The sequence below is a fragment of the Toxotes jaculatrix genome, chromosome 18, assembly GCF_017976425.1.
Source record: "Toxotes jaculatrix isolate fToxJac2 chromosome 18, fToxJac2.pri, whole genome shotgun sequence".
Classification (NCBI taxonomy): domain Eukaryota; kingdom Metazoa; phylum Chordata; class Actinopteri; family Toxotidae; genus Toxotes; species Toxotes jaculatrix.
Genome location: NC_054411.1, coordinates 21212003 through 21224028, shown reverse-complemented (window position 1 = coordinate 21224028; position 12026 = coordinate 21212003). Strand labels below are relative to the sequence as shown.

At 45.2% G+C, this 12026-nt stretch overlaps 2 protein-coding genes across 3 annotated transcripts; one reads left to right on the top strand and one right to left on the bottom strand.

The window, feature by feature from the left end:
• The first annotated feature begins 1096 nt into the window (after positions 1 to 1096).
• On the top strand, positions 1097 to 6192 carry rcn3 (reticulocalbin 3, EF-hand calcium binding domain). Of its 2 annotated transcripts, none has more exons than XM_041062122.1 (8): positions 1097 to 1190; positions 2022 to 2248; positions 2352 to 2545; positions 2633 to 2805; positions 3120 to 3180; positions 3261 to 3352; positions 3851 to 3958; positions 5815 to 6192. In XM_041062122.1, exons 2-8 carry the CDS (start codon positions 2028 to 2030, stop codon positions 5920 to 5922), a joined length of 957 nt encoding a protein of 318 aa, XP_040918056.1. In that variant the 5' UTR covers positions 1097 to 1190; positions 2022 to 2027; the 3' UTR covers positions 5923 to 6192. The 2 variants fall into 2 exon arrangements, with proteins under 2 accessions (XP_040918056.1, XP_040918055.1); XM_041062121.1 differs by lacking the exon at positions 5815 to 6192 and adding an exon at positions 4184 to 5483.
• Positions 6193 to 6427: 235 nt separating this feature from the next.
• LOC121198187 (nitric oxide synthase interacting protein) lies at positions 6428 to 10212 on the bottom strand. Its single transcript, XM_041062123.1, has 10 exons — positions 10127 to 10212; positions 9840 to 9943; positions 9503 to 9608; positions 9322 to 9403; positions 8504 to 8639; positions 8142 to 8293; positions 7416 to 7532; positions 6982 to 7052; positions 6767 to 6875; positions 6428 to 6686 (listed from the first exon to the last, which is right to left on the bottom strand). The coding sequence occupies exons 2-10, from the start codon at positions 9907 to 9909 to the stop codon at positions 6615 to 6617; spliced, it is 915 nt and encodes a 304-aa protein (XP_040918057.1). The 5' UTR covers positions 9910 to 9943; positions 10127 to 10212; the 3' UTR covers positions 6428 to 6614.
• Between the last annotated feature and the right edge of the window lie 1814 nt (positions 10213 to 12026).

Genomic DNA, 12026 nt, shown 5'->3' with positions numbered 1-12026 from the left:
TTTACATCTTTTTACATCCATGTTGCAGAAATGATATCCTGTAAGCCTGATGTAAAGTATTTGTTACGCATAGTTCACAGGGTCACTTTGTCTCATATGAATTACACTTAGTCCTTACTCATAGATTTAAATGTGGGGTATGGAGGCTGAGCGGTATGATGGTGATGATGACGACAGTGCTTGTCTCCTCGTTGTCAGTCAGTATTACATAAAATGTCTGTGACGACCTTCTTTGAACGTTTTTGACATTAACTATTTGCACTTGTGATCTGAGATAGATGATTCTTGATGTAATTATTTTAGATGGCTCTAACTGTTGTTGTCTATAAAACATTCTGTCCCACGTACTGTGATAAATAAATGAAGTTTTGCCTAACTTAGTGGAGGTTTTATTTCTTGAGTGTGAAAGTTCATTTCTGGCCCAGGAACAGTTGTTTGATCAGAATAAAGAAATCAGTCATCTTTACTCAGATTTCATGTATTATCTCTTTACAAAGCTTTGCATGAGGTTGTGCAAATCCAGTTGAATTGTGTGTCACATCTCATATAGAGGATGTGTGTCTCTGTGCTGATCTGGAGTCAGTTTGGTCGGATCAGTGTATAAATAAATTGTTTCATTTCAAATATGGATGTCATTCATGTAAACTGCATAGAACATAGGTCTACACACACACCCAGTGAACAAAAAAAACCTGTGGCAGCAGTTAAAAAGTTGCCCAACTCCGCAGGAAAACCGCGGACCTGGCAACCCTGGCTGCAGTTTGTGGTCTGGGGCTGTGTTGGCGGACTCACAGTCCCTGATGACAGTCGGGGACGTGCGCTTGGACTGGTCCGTAGGACGCGCTTCAACAGAAATGAACGGGAGCCGCGTCTGGGAGCGCGCATTCACCGGACGGGAGCACCGCAGTGTAACATGACCGTACCCGTAAACTCTTCCAGACACAACGTGGGGAACGTTCGCGTGACAACGTGGCGCTTAACAGCCAATGACAATGTACCGTACAGAACGTTACTGCTACCCCCCCGCTTTTCATTGGCTAGAATCCCTGTCAGGGCGCTAGTGATTGGATAAGTAAAGAACAAGGCCCGCCTCCCAGACTTCGGTTTTTAAAGAGACGGAGTGCCAACGCGGACCGACCTGCTGCTCACAAACTTCAGAGGGAGGTGTCGCGAGAAGCTGCCAGAAGCTGGTGAGTCCGTGTTTTGTTGCCTGTTAAACATTGTTGGAGGTAACCTGGCCTCCAGTGGCTGTGACTCAGCTAATAAACCTCCAGCAACATGATGGAGGAACGATGGGACCGTGTAGACCTCAGTGTTAGGGGTTTGGGGATGAGGGGATGAGGGGTTGAGGGAGGGAGGGGGGAGGGGGGGGGGGGGGGGGCACAGGCTCCTGCTTATCCCTGCATCTGCATTATGAATCCTGAGACCTTAATGAGAGAAAAGGTTTTAACTGGTGATGACACCCGTCCCCCCCCTGCAGTGACCTCGGGGGTTGATGGTGTCTTGTGGACTGTGTGGACAGAGGATTTCCACAGAACCGCTGTCATTGGACTGTCGTCTGACTTTACTCACAGCAAGTCCAGGTGGATCCTCTAGGACGTGTTCTGGTCTTATATGCATTTACAGTTAAAGAGCGGGCTTTATGTCGGTGAGTGTGCTCACAGTAGGCCTGACAGCTCACAGGGGGGGACGGGGGTGGCTGCAGAATCAGCTCCTTGAAGACAGATGTGGCTCAGACTAAAGAAATGACAGCCAGTTGTAGAGAAACTTGGTTGAACTCTCAGCAGGCGTGGGCTAACAGAGATGCCAGGAGGCACTTGTGGGCCTTTATTCCCTCACTTTGATACTCTGACCTTTTGGAGGCGCTATAGTCTTTTATTCCAGACATTATTTCAGTCGACTTTTTAAATGAAAACTGATCCACAAGTCTTTTAGTTTATGTCTTAATGTTTTTATGCTTTAGGTATGTTACAGTTCTGAGCTGAGCATGCTGTGTTTTCTGTCTCTGTGCCTCCTTCCAGTCGATCATGATGCTGCTGCTCAAGTCGCTAGCATCCCTCTGCGTCCTGGCCTGTGTTGCCTTCGCTGTCCCCGCTCAGGAGAAACGCGTCCATCACCACGCTGACCTGAGCGACCACGTCCACGACGATGCTCATGGCTACCAGTACGACCATGAGGCTTTCCTGGGCAAGGAGGAGGCCAAGACATTTGACCAGTTGACCCCTGAGGAGAGCAAAGACAAATTAGCGTGGGTTTTGTTGACCTTCAGCACACATGAGACATTTGGAAGTACAAGCAAATTCTAGGTTCTAAATCTTATCCATAACCCTTAACCCCCTCTGTCCCCACAGGAAGATTGTGGACCGCATCGACACCGACAAGGATGGCTTCGTCAGCCATGCAGAGCTGCACTATTGGATCAAACACAGGCAGAGGAGATACATCGAGGAGAATGTGAACAAACACTGGAAAGACTATGACAAGAACCAAGATGACAAGATCAGCTGGGAGGAGTACAAGAACACCACCTACGGCTACTATCTGGGTAATTCTCTGTGCTGAAAAGGGTCCGATGTCCATCGAGTGGTTCTCTGTTTCCTCTTATTTTGCTTATTTCCTCGTATTTTTTCAGATGAGGAGTTTGATGATGTTGAAGACAAGGCCACCTATAAGTCCATGCTCACCCGTGACGAAAGGCGCTTCAAGACAGCTGACCGAGACGGCGACGGCATCGCCACACGTGAGGAGTTCACTGCCTTCCTTCACCCTGAGGAGTTTGATTACATGAAGGGCGTGGTCGTGCAGGTAGAACCTGTTCTCTAACCACCAGGGACTTTAATAAATGTCTTTAGCCATGCTAGTGATTTGACTTGATGGATGGCAGCGCCAGTGCACAGTCCACTGCTTTCCTTTACTTAAAGCTACAGCTGGATCTGTGGTCCCAGTGCTTGCTGTCCTTAGTCTGGTTTACATCCTGGTCCTGTAAACCTAACAGCCTTGTCGGCTCATAAATCTTCAGAAGCTTATCACAGGCCCCTCCTCCTCAAACAGAGCTCTGATTGCTCAGAACGTTTTGAAGGAAATAACTGTCTGAACTTAATCATTTTCGTTTCGTTTAGGAAACCATGGAAGACATTGATAAGAACGGGGATGGCAAGGTCAACTTAGACGAATACATTGGTAGGTCATACCGTTTTTAAGCAGCTGCTCTTCCACTCCTCAACCTGGAGACGATCTGCCCTAAACCTCTGCCTCCACAGGTGACATGTACACATCCGAGGATGGGGAGAGCGAGCCTGACTGGGTCCAGACCGAGCGGAAACATTTTGCAGAGTTCAGAGACACCAACAAGGTAAAAGCCTGCTCAGCCATTCATCAGATCACTTCTCAGCACGGCACTGTTGTTTCAAGTTCCCAGGTTAGAGTGACAGCATGCTGATGTGGAGACAGTGATTATTTACCTGAGAGGGGTCAAGGCTGGACAGAACAAACACAAATGCAATGAAGTGACAGCTTTCACAACAGCAGCAGCAGCAGCAGCTGTTTCAGAGACAGGGCTGTAAACAGCCTCTGTCTTCTACCTGCTTAGCAGCAAACAGCAGACACAAACAGAGAGCAGCTGGTGAACAGAGTTCAGCATTTAGCAGCTACAGAGCCAGGTGTTTCCCTCAGGAGCTGGTGGAGACACAGAGAGAAGATTCTGCTGCCCTCAAGTGGTCACAACCATCAGTTGTTACAGGTTTAAAGGTACAATCCAGCCATTTACTATTGAGCGTCCAGACATTTGGACAGCTGTCAGATGTCTCAGATTTTAGTTTCCTCCTCAGTAATGCACTTGTGTATTGTGCAGGATGGCTACCTGGATGCTAGTGAGGTGGCCCACTGGATTTTGCCGGAAGAGGTTGACCACGCCGACAACGAAGCCAAACACTTGATCCACGAGACAGACACCGATAAGGTAGACCTGCCACATCTCAAACCCTCCTTGACCCACCATAGAAACTGAACAGCATGGTTAACATGGTGGAAATAATTAAATAATTGGGCTAATTGTGGGTTAATTATTAACACGCTTCTCTCTATTTCTTTCTTCCTCCTACTCCTGTTCCCCCCCCCCCCCCCCCCCCCCCCCCCCCTTCCCCTTTTTTTTCTGTCAATCACAAACCAATAAACCAACCAACAGGATGAGAAAATAACCAAGAAGGAGATTCTGGCCAACTGGAACATGTTTGTCGGCAGCCAGGCGACCAATTACGGGGAAGATTTAACGAAGAGACATGATGAACTTTGATGAGCCTTCATCTTCCAAGAGAAGCTCATTTGGGTTTATATTTCACTACAATGGAGAGTTTGGTTACAGGGGTTTGGGGTGGGGGGGGTTAGGTTATCAGTGATGTTCTGACTATGGGTTACACATACAACACTATTTCATGTCACTTCATTAACTTCAGCAAACCGTCACATACTGTGTATGTGAGTACAGAGGATACTGATCATCCAACGCACACAGTAGTCTTTGTTTTATTGACACATCCACTCCAATTAGTTTTTGTTTGTTTTTAACTGAGATGCCTATCGTCATAAGTAACATATTGTCAAGGTGAAAACTGTGTTTCTCCAGAAAACTCATTTTAAGGATCTGCTCCAACATGCACTGACATCCATCTGAAACAATGCTTTTTTTTTCTATGAGCCAAAGAAGTTCAGAAGTGGTCTCAGCACATTCTATAGTACAAGCCAGCAGACACTGAGGATACAGAGGTAGTATCTGAGACAGACATGGTTCCATAGATCAGAAAGCATGTGAACATTTGCTGTCTGAAAGTGTATGAAATGCACAATTGGAGAAGAGGATCTAGTCACTTAAGGAGTGTTACTGACATTTTGGGGGGTTTGACTGTTTAATAAAATCTTGTTTTTTTCTACAAATGTAGTTTTTGTTTTGCTCCAACAGGTCTCAAAACTTACTCTATAATGCAGTATGACTGGTAATAAGATAAATATTGTGTGGAGGAGGTGCAGATTTCTGTCTGTTCTAGTTTACTTGTGTAGTAATGACTCTGAGTACTCATGCAATGATGTAGTAATGACTCTGAGTACTCATGCAATGATGTAGTAATGACTCTGAGTACTCATGTAATGATGTAGTAATGACTCTGAGTACTCATGCAATGATGTAGTAATGACTGAGTACTCATGTAAAGATGTACTAATGACTGAGTACTCATGCAATGATGTAGTAATGACTGAGTACTCATGCAATGATGTAGTAGTAACGATGTAGTAATGATGTAGTAGTGACTGAGTACTCATGCAATGATGTAGCAGTAATGATGTAATAATGACTCTGAGTACTCATGTAATGATGTAATAATGACTCTGAGTACTCATGTAATGATGTAATAATGACTCTGAGTACTCATGTAATGATGTAATAATGACTCTGAGTACTCATGTAATGATGTAATAATGACTCTGAGTACTCATGTAATGATGTACTAATGACTCTGAGTACTCATGTAATGATGTACTAATGACTCTGAGTACTCATGTAATGATGTACTAATGACTCTGAGTACTCATGTAATGATGTAATAATGACTCTGAGTACTCATGTAATGATGTAGTAATGACTGAGTACTCATGTAATGACTGCCTAGTACTGAGTGTGGTGATGATGTAGTTATTCAGCTGCACTCACATAGTCACATGGTATTTTTCTCACCTTTTAATGTGAAAAATGAAAGCCATAAAACAGAAGCTGTATTTATTTCCATATTTCTGTCCCTCCCTGTCGTCCGCTGTGCTCGTCAGGATGGACGCCTGACGCTTTCTGAACTGCTGGACAAGATGGACTACATCAAGACCAGCACCATCACAGACTACGGAGGCATGAGAGTGGATGACCATGATGAACTGTGAAAAATTTGCTACAGCACAAGAGGAAGAATGTTTTCCATGCTGTTTTACAAAATGTGTCTATCTTTGAGTGAATGTGAGGACGTCCTCTCGAGTGGAATACTCCATGCACAAGGTGCATGTTAAGAGACACACCTCCTGGAGCTGTAAATGGACACTGAGTTGAACCAAAACCACACACAATAAAAACAGCCAGCCATGGGTTTCTCTGTTTAATGTAAAGCACTTGAAACTTGAAGATTCCTGTCAGCTGACATCGTGTCGACTTTAAACCCTCTTAAATATATTAATACGCACACGTGTTTGTACTTCTATCTTTGTGAAGGACACTATTGATATAATGCATTCTCTAGCCCCTTACCCTAACCATCACAACTGAATGCCTAACCCTAAGCTAAACCCTAAAACCAGGTCTGAACCCTATTTTTGGTCCTCACAAAGATAGATCTACAAGTGCACACACACACACACACACACACACACACACACACACAATGACTACAACCAATACAGAAGGCTGATTTATTTAACTGGTAAAAAAAAAAAAAAAGAATATTCAGAATTCATAGTTGACTTCAGGAACAGGAAAAAATATGCTAACAAAGTGTCCACAATAATATATACAAAAATTTACAACACAGTGAGGATGTACACACAATCATTGCGACACTGCAGTCCTCAGATCCTCCATCGTCTCACACTTGCATTACTGGACGGGCCTCTTTGGCACGGAGTTCAACGCCGGACGCAGCAAAGCCGGTCCCACCCTGTCAGAACACGTGACAATCCATGAGCACCAAGTTCACGTCTGAGACACATGGGAAACTAAACACAAGTACATCCATACCCTCTGCAGTGGTATGATGTCTCTGTCAGACAGTTTGTCTCCCGTCATAGGATCGACCATGTCCTTCTTGATCAACTTCTCCACACACTCCTGAGTCACCACAGTGCCCCTGAGCAGAGAGGACAGGGCAGTGTGTTACAGACCCCCGCGGGGGGCCTAACAGAGAACGCTTCACATTTGAATGTCAGAGTTGGGGCAGACATGTTGGTACTCACGAGGGCCGCAGAACAGCACAGGGCACGCTGTTGGACAGGACGTCTCTGGTTACTGCACATACATATCTGTCCTGGAGACAGAAACACAAGAGTTGGACCACACACACCAGGACTGCAGAGGAAACTGTCCACTACACACACACACACAACAAGATCTGAGCATGATGTCATCAATTACTCCGATGTGGTTCACCATGATGTCCACACTTTCTGTATGGTTAAGCTAAAACCTGTTTGGATGAGTCCAACGGCTTTTCAAGGTAAATGACTTGATTCACATTTTGCATGACAGCGTAGAAGACCTTGGTTAATGTATACAAGTTCTTTTAACATGCTATTGCCAAGCTGTCAGGCCTGGGTACTAGTGCTGCATGCTATCAACACTTTGACACACTGACCACTTTGCACGATCGGGGGTGCTGAAGTAAACTGACCTGGCGGTTGAGCAGGGCCACTCGGTCCAGGCTCGAGTCCAGCGGGGTGAAGTGCACTGTGATAAGCTCATTCATTTTAATGGGTCGTCCTGACATGGGACATAACACGGCCTTACTCTGACAGACGGACAGGGAAGGAGAGAGGAGAGGAGAGATTTTTTTTTTTTTTAAAATGATGTCTGCATGTTATATGTCACACAGCAGTGAAAGCTGTCTTTCCGCCAAAGACAGGTTTCCATCTCTGGATCAGGGTCAACCTGCCTTCTGCCTTCAAAAACAGCTTCAACATGAATCAGACAGATACACAAAACAAACAAGACAACACCACTGAAAACAAACAGGTTGACCTGGCAACAACACCAACCACACACACACACACAGAGTGGCACGTGGTCTAAAGCCCACTGAAGGCTGCAAGGTGCATTACATGTGATGAGAAACACTTTATGTCTGCTAATGTTTTTCATTCCTTTGCTGTTTCTATTTGCTAAAAAGCTCAAATCAAATGGAAATGTCTGATCTTGAGGACAGCTTATGAGTGGACATGTCTGAAAGGGGCTAACCCCTCTCACAGAGGACATCACCAACCTGCTGCTAGCCAGACCTAAAAACATTCAGCTACAGTATCTCCTATGAGTTTTCAGTTCCCTTTCGTAAACACTGACAGGCGACTGCTTCCCCGAGCAGAAACTGAGCACGGAACCAGAACCAGGAGGAGCCACTCACTGGTTTCTTGAGCAGAGTGGGCTTGGCCTCTGGTGTCAGAGAGGGAATCCAGAAACTGGGCAGGCTCTGGGTGGAAGTGGAAGCTGAAGCAGAGGTGGAGGATTCTGCTGCGCTGCTGTCTGTCCTGCCCTTCTCACTCCCTTTGTTCTGCCCTGAAGGGGGAAAAACAATTAGCATCTACTGGCTTAAGACAATCGTTATAGGTGCTGTTATATGGTGTTGTTGTCATGACAACTGAAACAAAAATGCAAATGAGAACAAATAAACTGTGAGGGGATCACAGGGACAGAACAGGGGTTGAGTGGCTGAGACTCAGCAGAGGAACCAGTGTGTCCTCCTCCTCTCCACACACACACACATACCAGATGTGAATGGGTTGATGGGTTTGGACACAATGCTGTTCTCCCTGGTTTTAAACTTCTCCACTCTCTCTCTTTCCTCTGACTTGGACTCAAGGTGGTTGCTGATCTTCTGCGCTTGCTTCTGCTTCTCATACGCCTAAAGAATCAAGAGGAGGAAAACACAGCTGAGTCCTCAGAGTTTTAATTTCTTTTGGTTAAAACACACATTTCACTCCAACATTAATATGTTTCAAGACATGAGCCACACAACCATCAACACATCATCAATACAGGTGGAAGTCAGCTGTGGCTGATAAATGTCAGTGAGCTTGAACCAATGAAAACAAAGCCTGGGAGTACATCTGCATAGATCCACTAACACCTGAACCTTTGGACTGCTGGTCAGGAGACTGGATGGAGGCGTAACAGGATGTGTGTGGGTGTGTCTGTGTTGGTGTCCGGTAACAGTCGGCTGCTTGACAGTTAAGTAGACAACTAACTTCTTCCATGACTACACATTTTAAATGTAGATATAGTGAATGATACGACACAGCTGTTGTTTTTAACATGTATTCGTGCAGGTTTATGTCAGACAATATCCAGGCCATGACACACTGATTTGATTAGCTGGCTGTCTATCTCTCTCCTCACAACATTTTGCTGTGATGTAGTGTTTGATACCTCAAGACAAGCGTTTGAAGAAGAATTGATTGAGCTGCTTTAATTTTGCTGAGGTGTTTCACTGTGGACAGAGCCTTCTGCTAAAAACCTCGTGGGAACACCTGTGCGGATGCAGGTGTTGTGCAGATGTGGATCTGAGACAGACGTGCAGGACTTACCTTCATTTTTTTGGCAATTTCTGTCTTCTGGTGCAAAATGTATTCAAGAATGGCCTGTTTTTCATAGAGGTATCCATCTGGACTGAGGACGGCAACAGAAACAAGACACGCCGTGTTTATGTAGGCGCTCACGTGTTACGCTCATACAATAAGCTTGAGTGCGTGCTGGAGATAAACGTACGTCACTACGGGATCCTGACAGGGCTGCAGGGACAGGCAGCAGCAGTCGAAGTCTTTGATCGCGTCTTTGCCCAGTCGAATGCTCTGAGTCCCATAACCAGACGCCGCTGAGCAGGAAGAGAGCAACACACGACATGCTTATACAGAAGATTCTACAGAACATGCTCATATGAGACGTCAAACTGCAATACAGTTACAAAGATGCCAAGCTGATATGTGGGCTGCCATCACAACAACGCGACACACTGATAACAGGACGCGTTGTTCTGTGCAGAAAAGGTTGTTGTTGTTGTTGTTGTTGTGTCCCGGACACTTGTCCAGCTTGCCGTGGTTCTCACCTGTGTCCTTCTTTTTCTCGTGGTACGTGTAGACAGCTCCGGCCGTGCAGTTCTTTCCGTGGCGGGTCATTGTGACTCAGATTTGTCTCATTCAACCACTTGATCTAGAAGAGAACCGGAGAGAAACATGGCGGCATTAATGCTGCTGAAAGCAGCGACGCTAACGTCGCTAACGTTAGCGGCTAACCGTGAACACACGGGTCAAATGTATAGAAGAGAGCTGACATGAGACAAACTCGAGCTGAGTCCGACAGCAGTGATGTTTACACGCTGTTTGTAATCTTTACCTGCAAGGAGAAAAGCTTGGTTCGCACGACTTCTTCTTCGTCGTCTTCTCTTATTTCCCTTTCTCCTATTTCCGCTTCCGCCTCCTCCTCATTCTTCTTCTTTGGCGGTTTTCTGGTATAAGGCAGTTTTCACGTTACATCACTGCCGCCCTCTGGTTTTAGTTTTCGCCAGTGTCTCACTACTTAGACGCTACAGTCTCACCGTAGACGTGTGTGTCTCCACAAACCTGATGCTGATCGCAATGAGTCTGTTATGGCCCTAAAACAGACCCACCGAGTTGTGTCCTCCACAGGGATACACTGCTTGAGGCCAGACTTTGACACGAGGCTGTGAGCTGGAGGTTGCGAAGTGAAATATCCTATATTTCTGCTATGGGAGGGAAAGACCACACACAGTCTTTTCTAATCAGACTAATTCTGTTTTCAGTTGTTCAGTCTTTTGATTTCACATTTCCCTGAAATGAATATAGATGTACAATTTAACTAGTGTACACACACACACACACACACACGCACACTCAGTCCCTTAAGCAGACCATCAAATCCCTGGTCTGTTTGTTCAGTTTGAACCATTTTATTTTTATAACGCCAAGTCATAATAAATGTTATCTCCTGGCGCTTTTCATATGGAGCAGGTCTAGACTGTACTCTTTATAATATTATTTACAGAGACCCAATGTTTCCACACGAGTAGCATTTTGTGACAGTGGAGGGCAAAAACTCCCTTTAATGGGTAGAAGGTTCATGGTGGACGAGAGTTTTTATTTTTACTGTATTAAATAAAAATATTCAAGCTGTCTTGCGCATCATTTTCACATTACATTTCCCCTAAGTTAAGCCTGACATTTTCTATGTCTAGAAACCCAGGAGCCTCCACAGCAGTTTCTGGAAATGTGATCGATCTTTGCGTGTGTAGCATGAATCTATGGAGTTCGACCTCTTTTGTGTAGGTGCATCGGGGACATGAGTACATGATAAATAAAGTTTGGAGAGCAGACTGAACCCTGACTCTCACGTAGCTGAAAAAAAACTAGTATGTCCTGCACCAGCACTGATGTTAGCAGTGTTTCCCTCACGTCTTGTTTATGAACAGCAGCATTTCCTGCCTATGTGACTGTGGATTTCCTGTTAGCAGATCCCTACACCCATTGCAAATCAAGCTCCAGCTAACAGAGGCACAGACTGAAAGGGCCGATCAGCAGGCTGACGCATTTCTACTTGCTGTGAGGAGAGAAAAACAGCATTCAGAGCTGAGGGATGGAGGCGGCAGCTGTTCCTTATGCTTTATACACCTTTTATTAAAGGAAAGGCCAGATTGGCTCAGTTCAGAATTCTAGAGGAAATGGAAACCAGAAACATTTAGAGAAAATTCATAGGTTTCTGTAGAACGATTTGCTCTCAGGATGTAGCGTGTTTTGTCAACAGAATAAATAAGAACAAACAAACAGAGAAAAATGAGTCATGATAAGCATAATTAAGGAGGAATCACATCTTCCTGCACAGATAAACACAGTAGAGCCATAAACACCCTGTTGACCCTGCGCTTATTATCTAAGGTCATACCGGCAGGTCCACACCATATAAGGTCAGATATTTTCACATTGTTGGGTTGCTATGGTGACATAGTTAATAGGCCTGGAGTTAATGATGTGGTGAGAGTGGTAAAGGATGCTGTAGCAGATAATAAGTGGGACTAGACCTCCTTTATAAACAACTATCCCCCAAAGACACCCCACCCAGTGGTTATCAGAAGCACTTCTCTTAATCTGCGCTCTTTGAACATGAGCCCATCACTATCACTCCATCAGCACCCTGCCCATCAGCCCGCCATCATTTCCCATCCTGACGTCTGCTTGTACATTCTTCCTGCCTTCAGCACTCATCGCACTTATTGGCACCA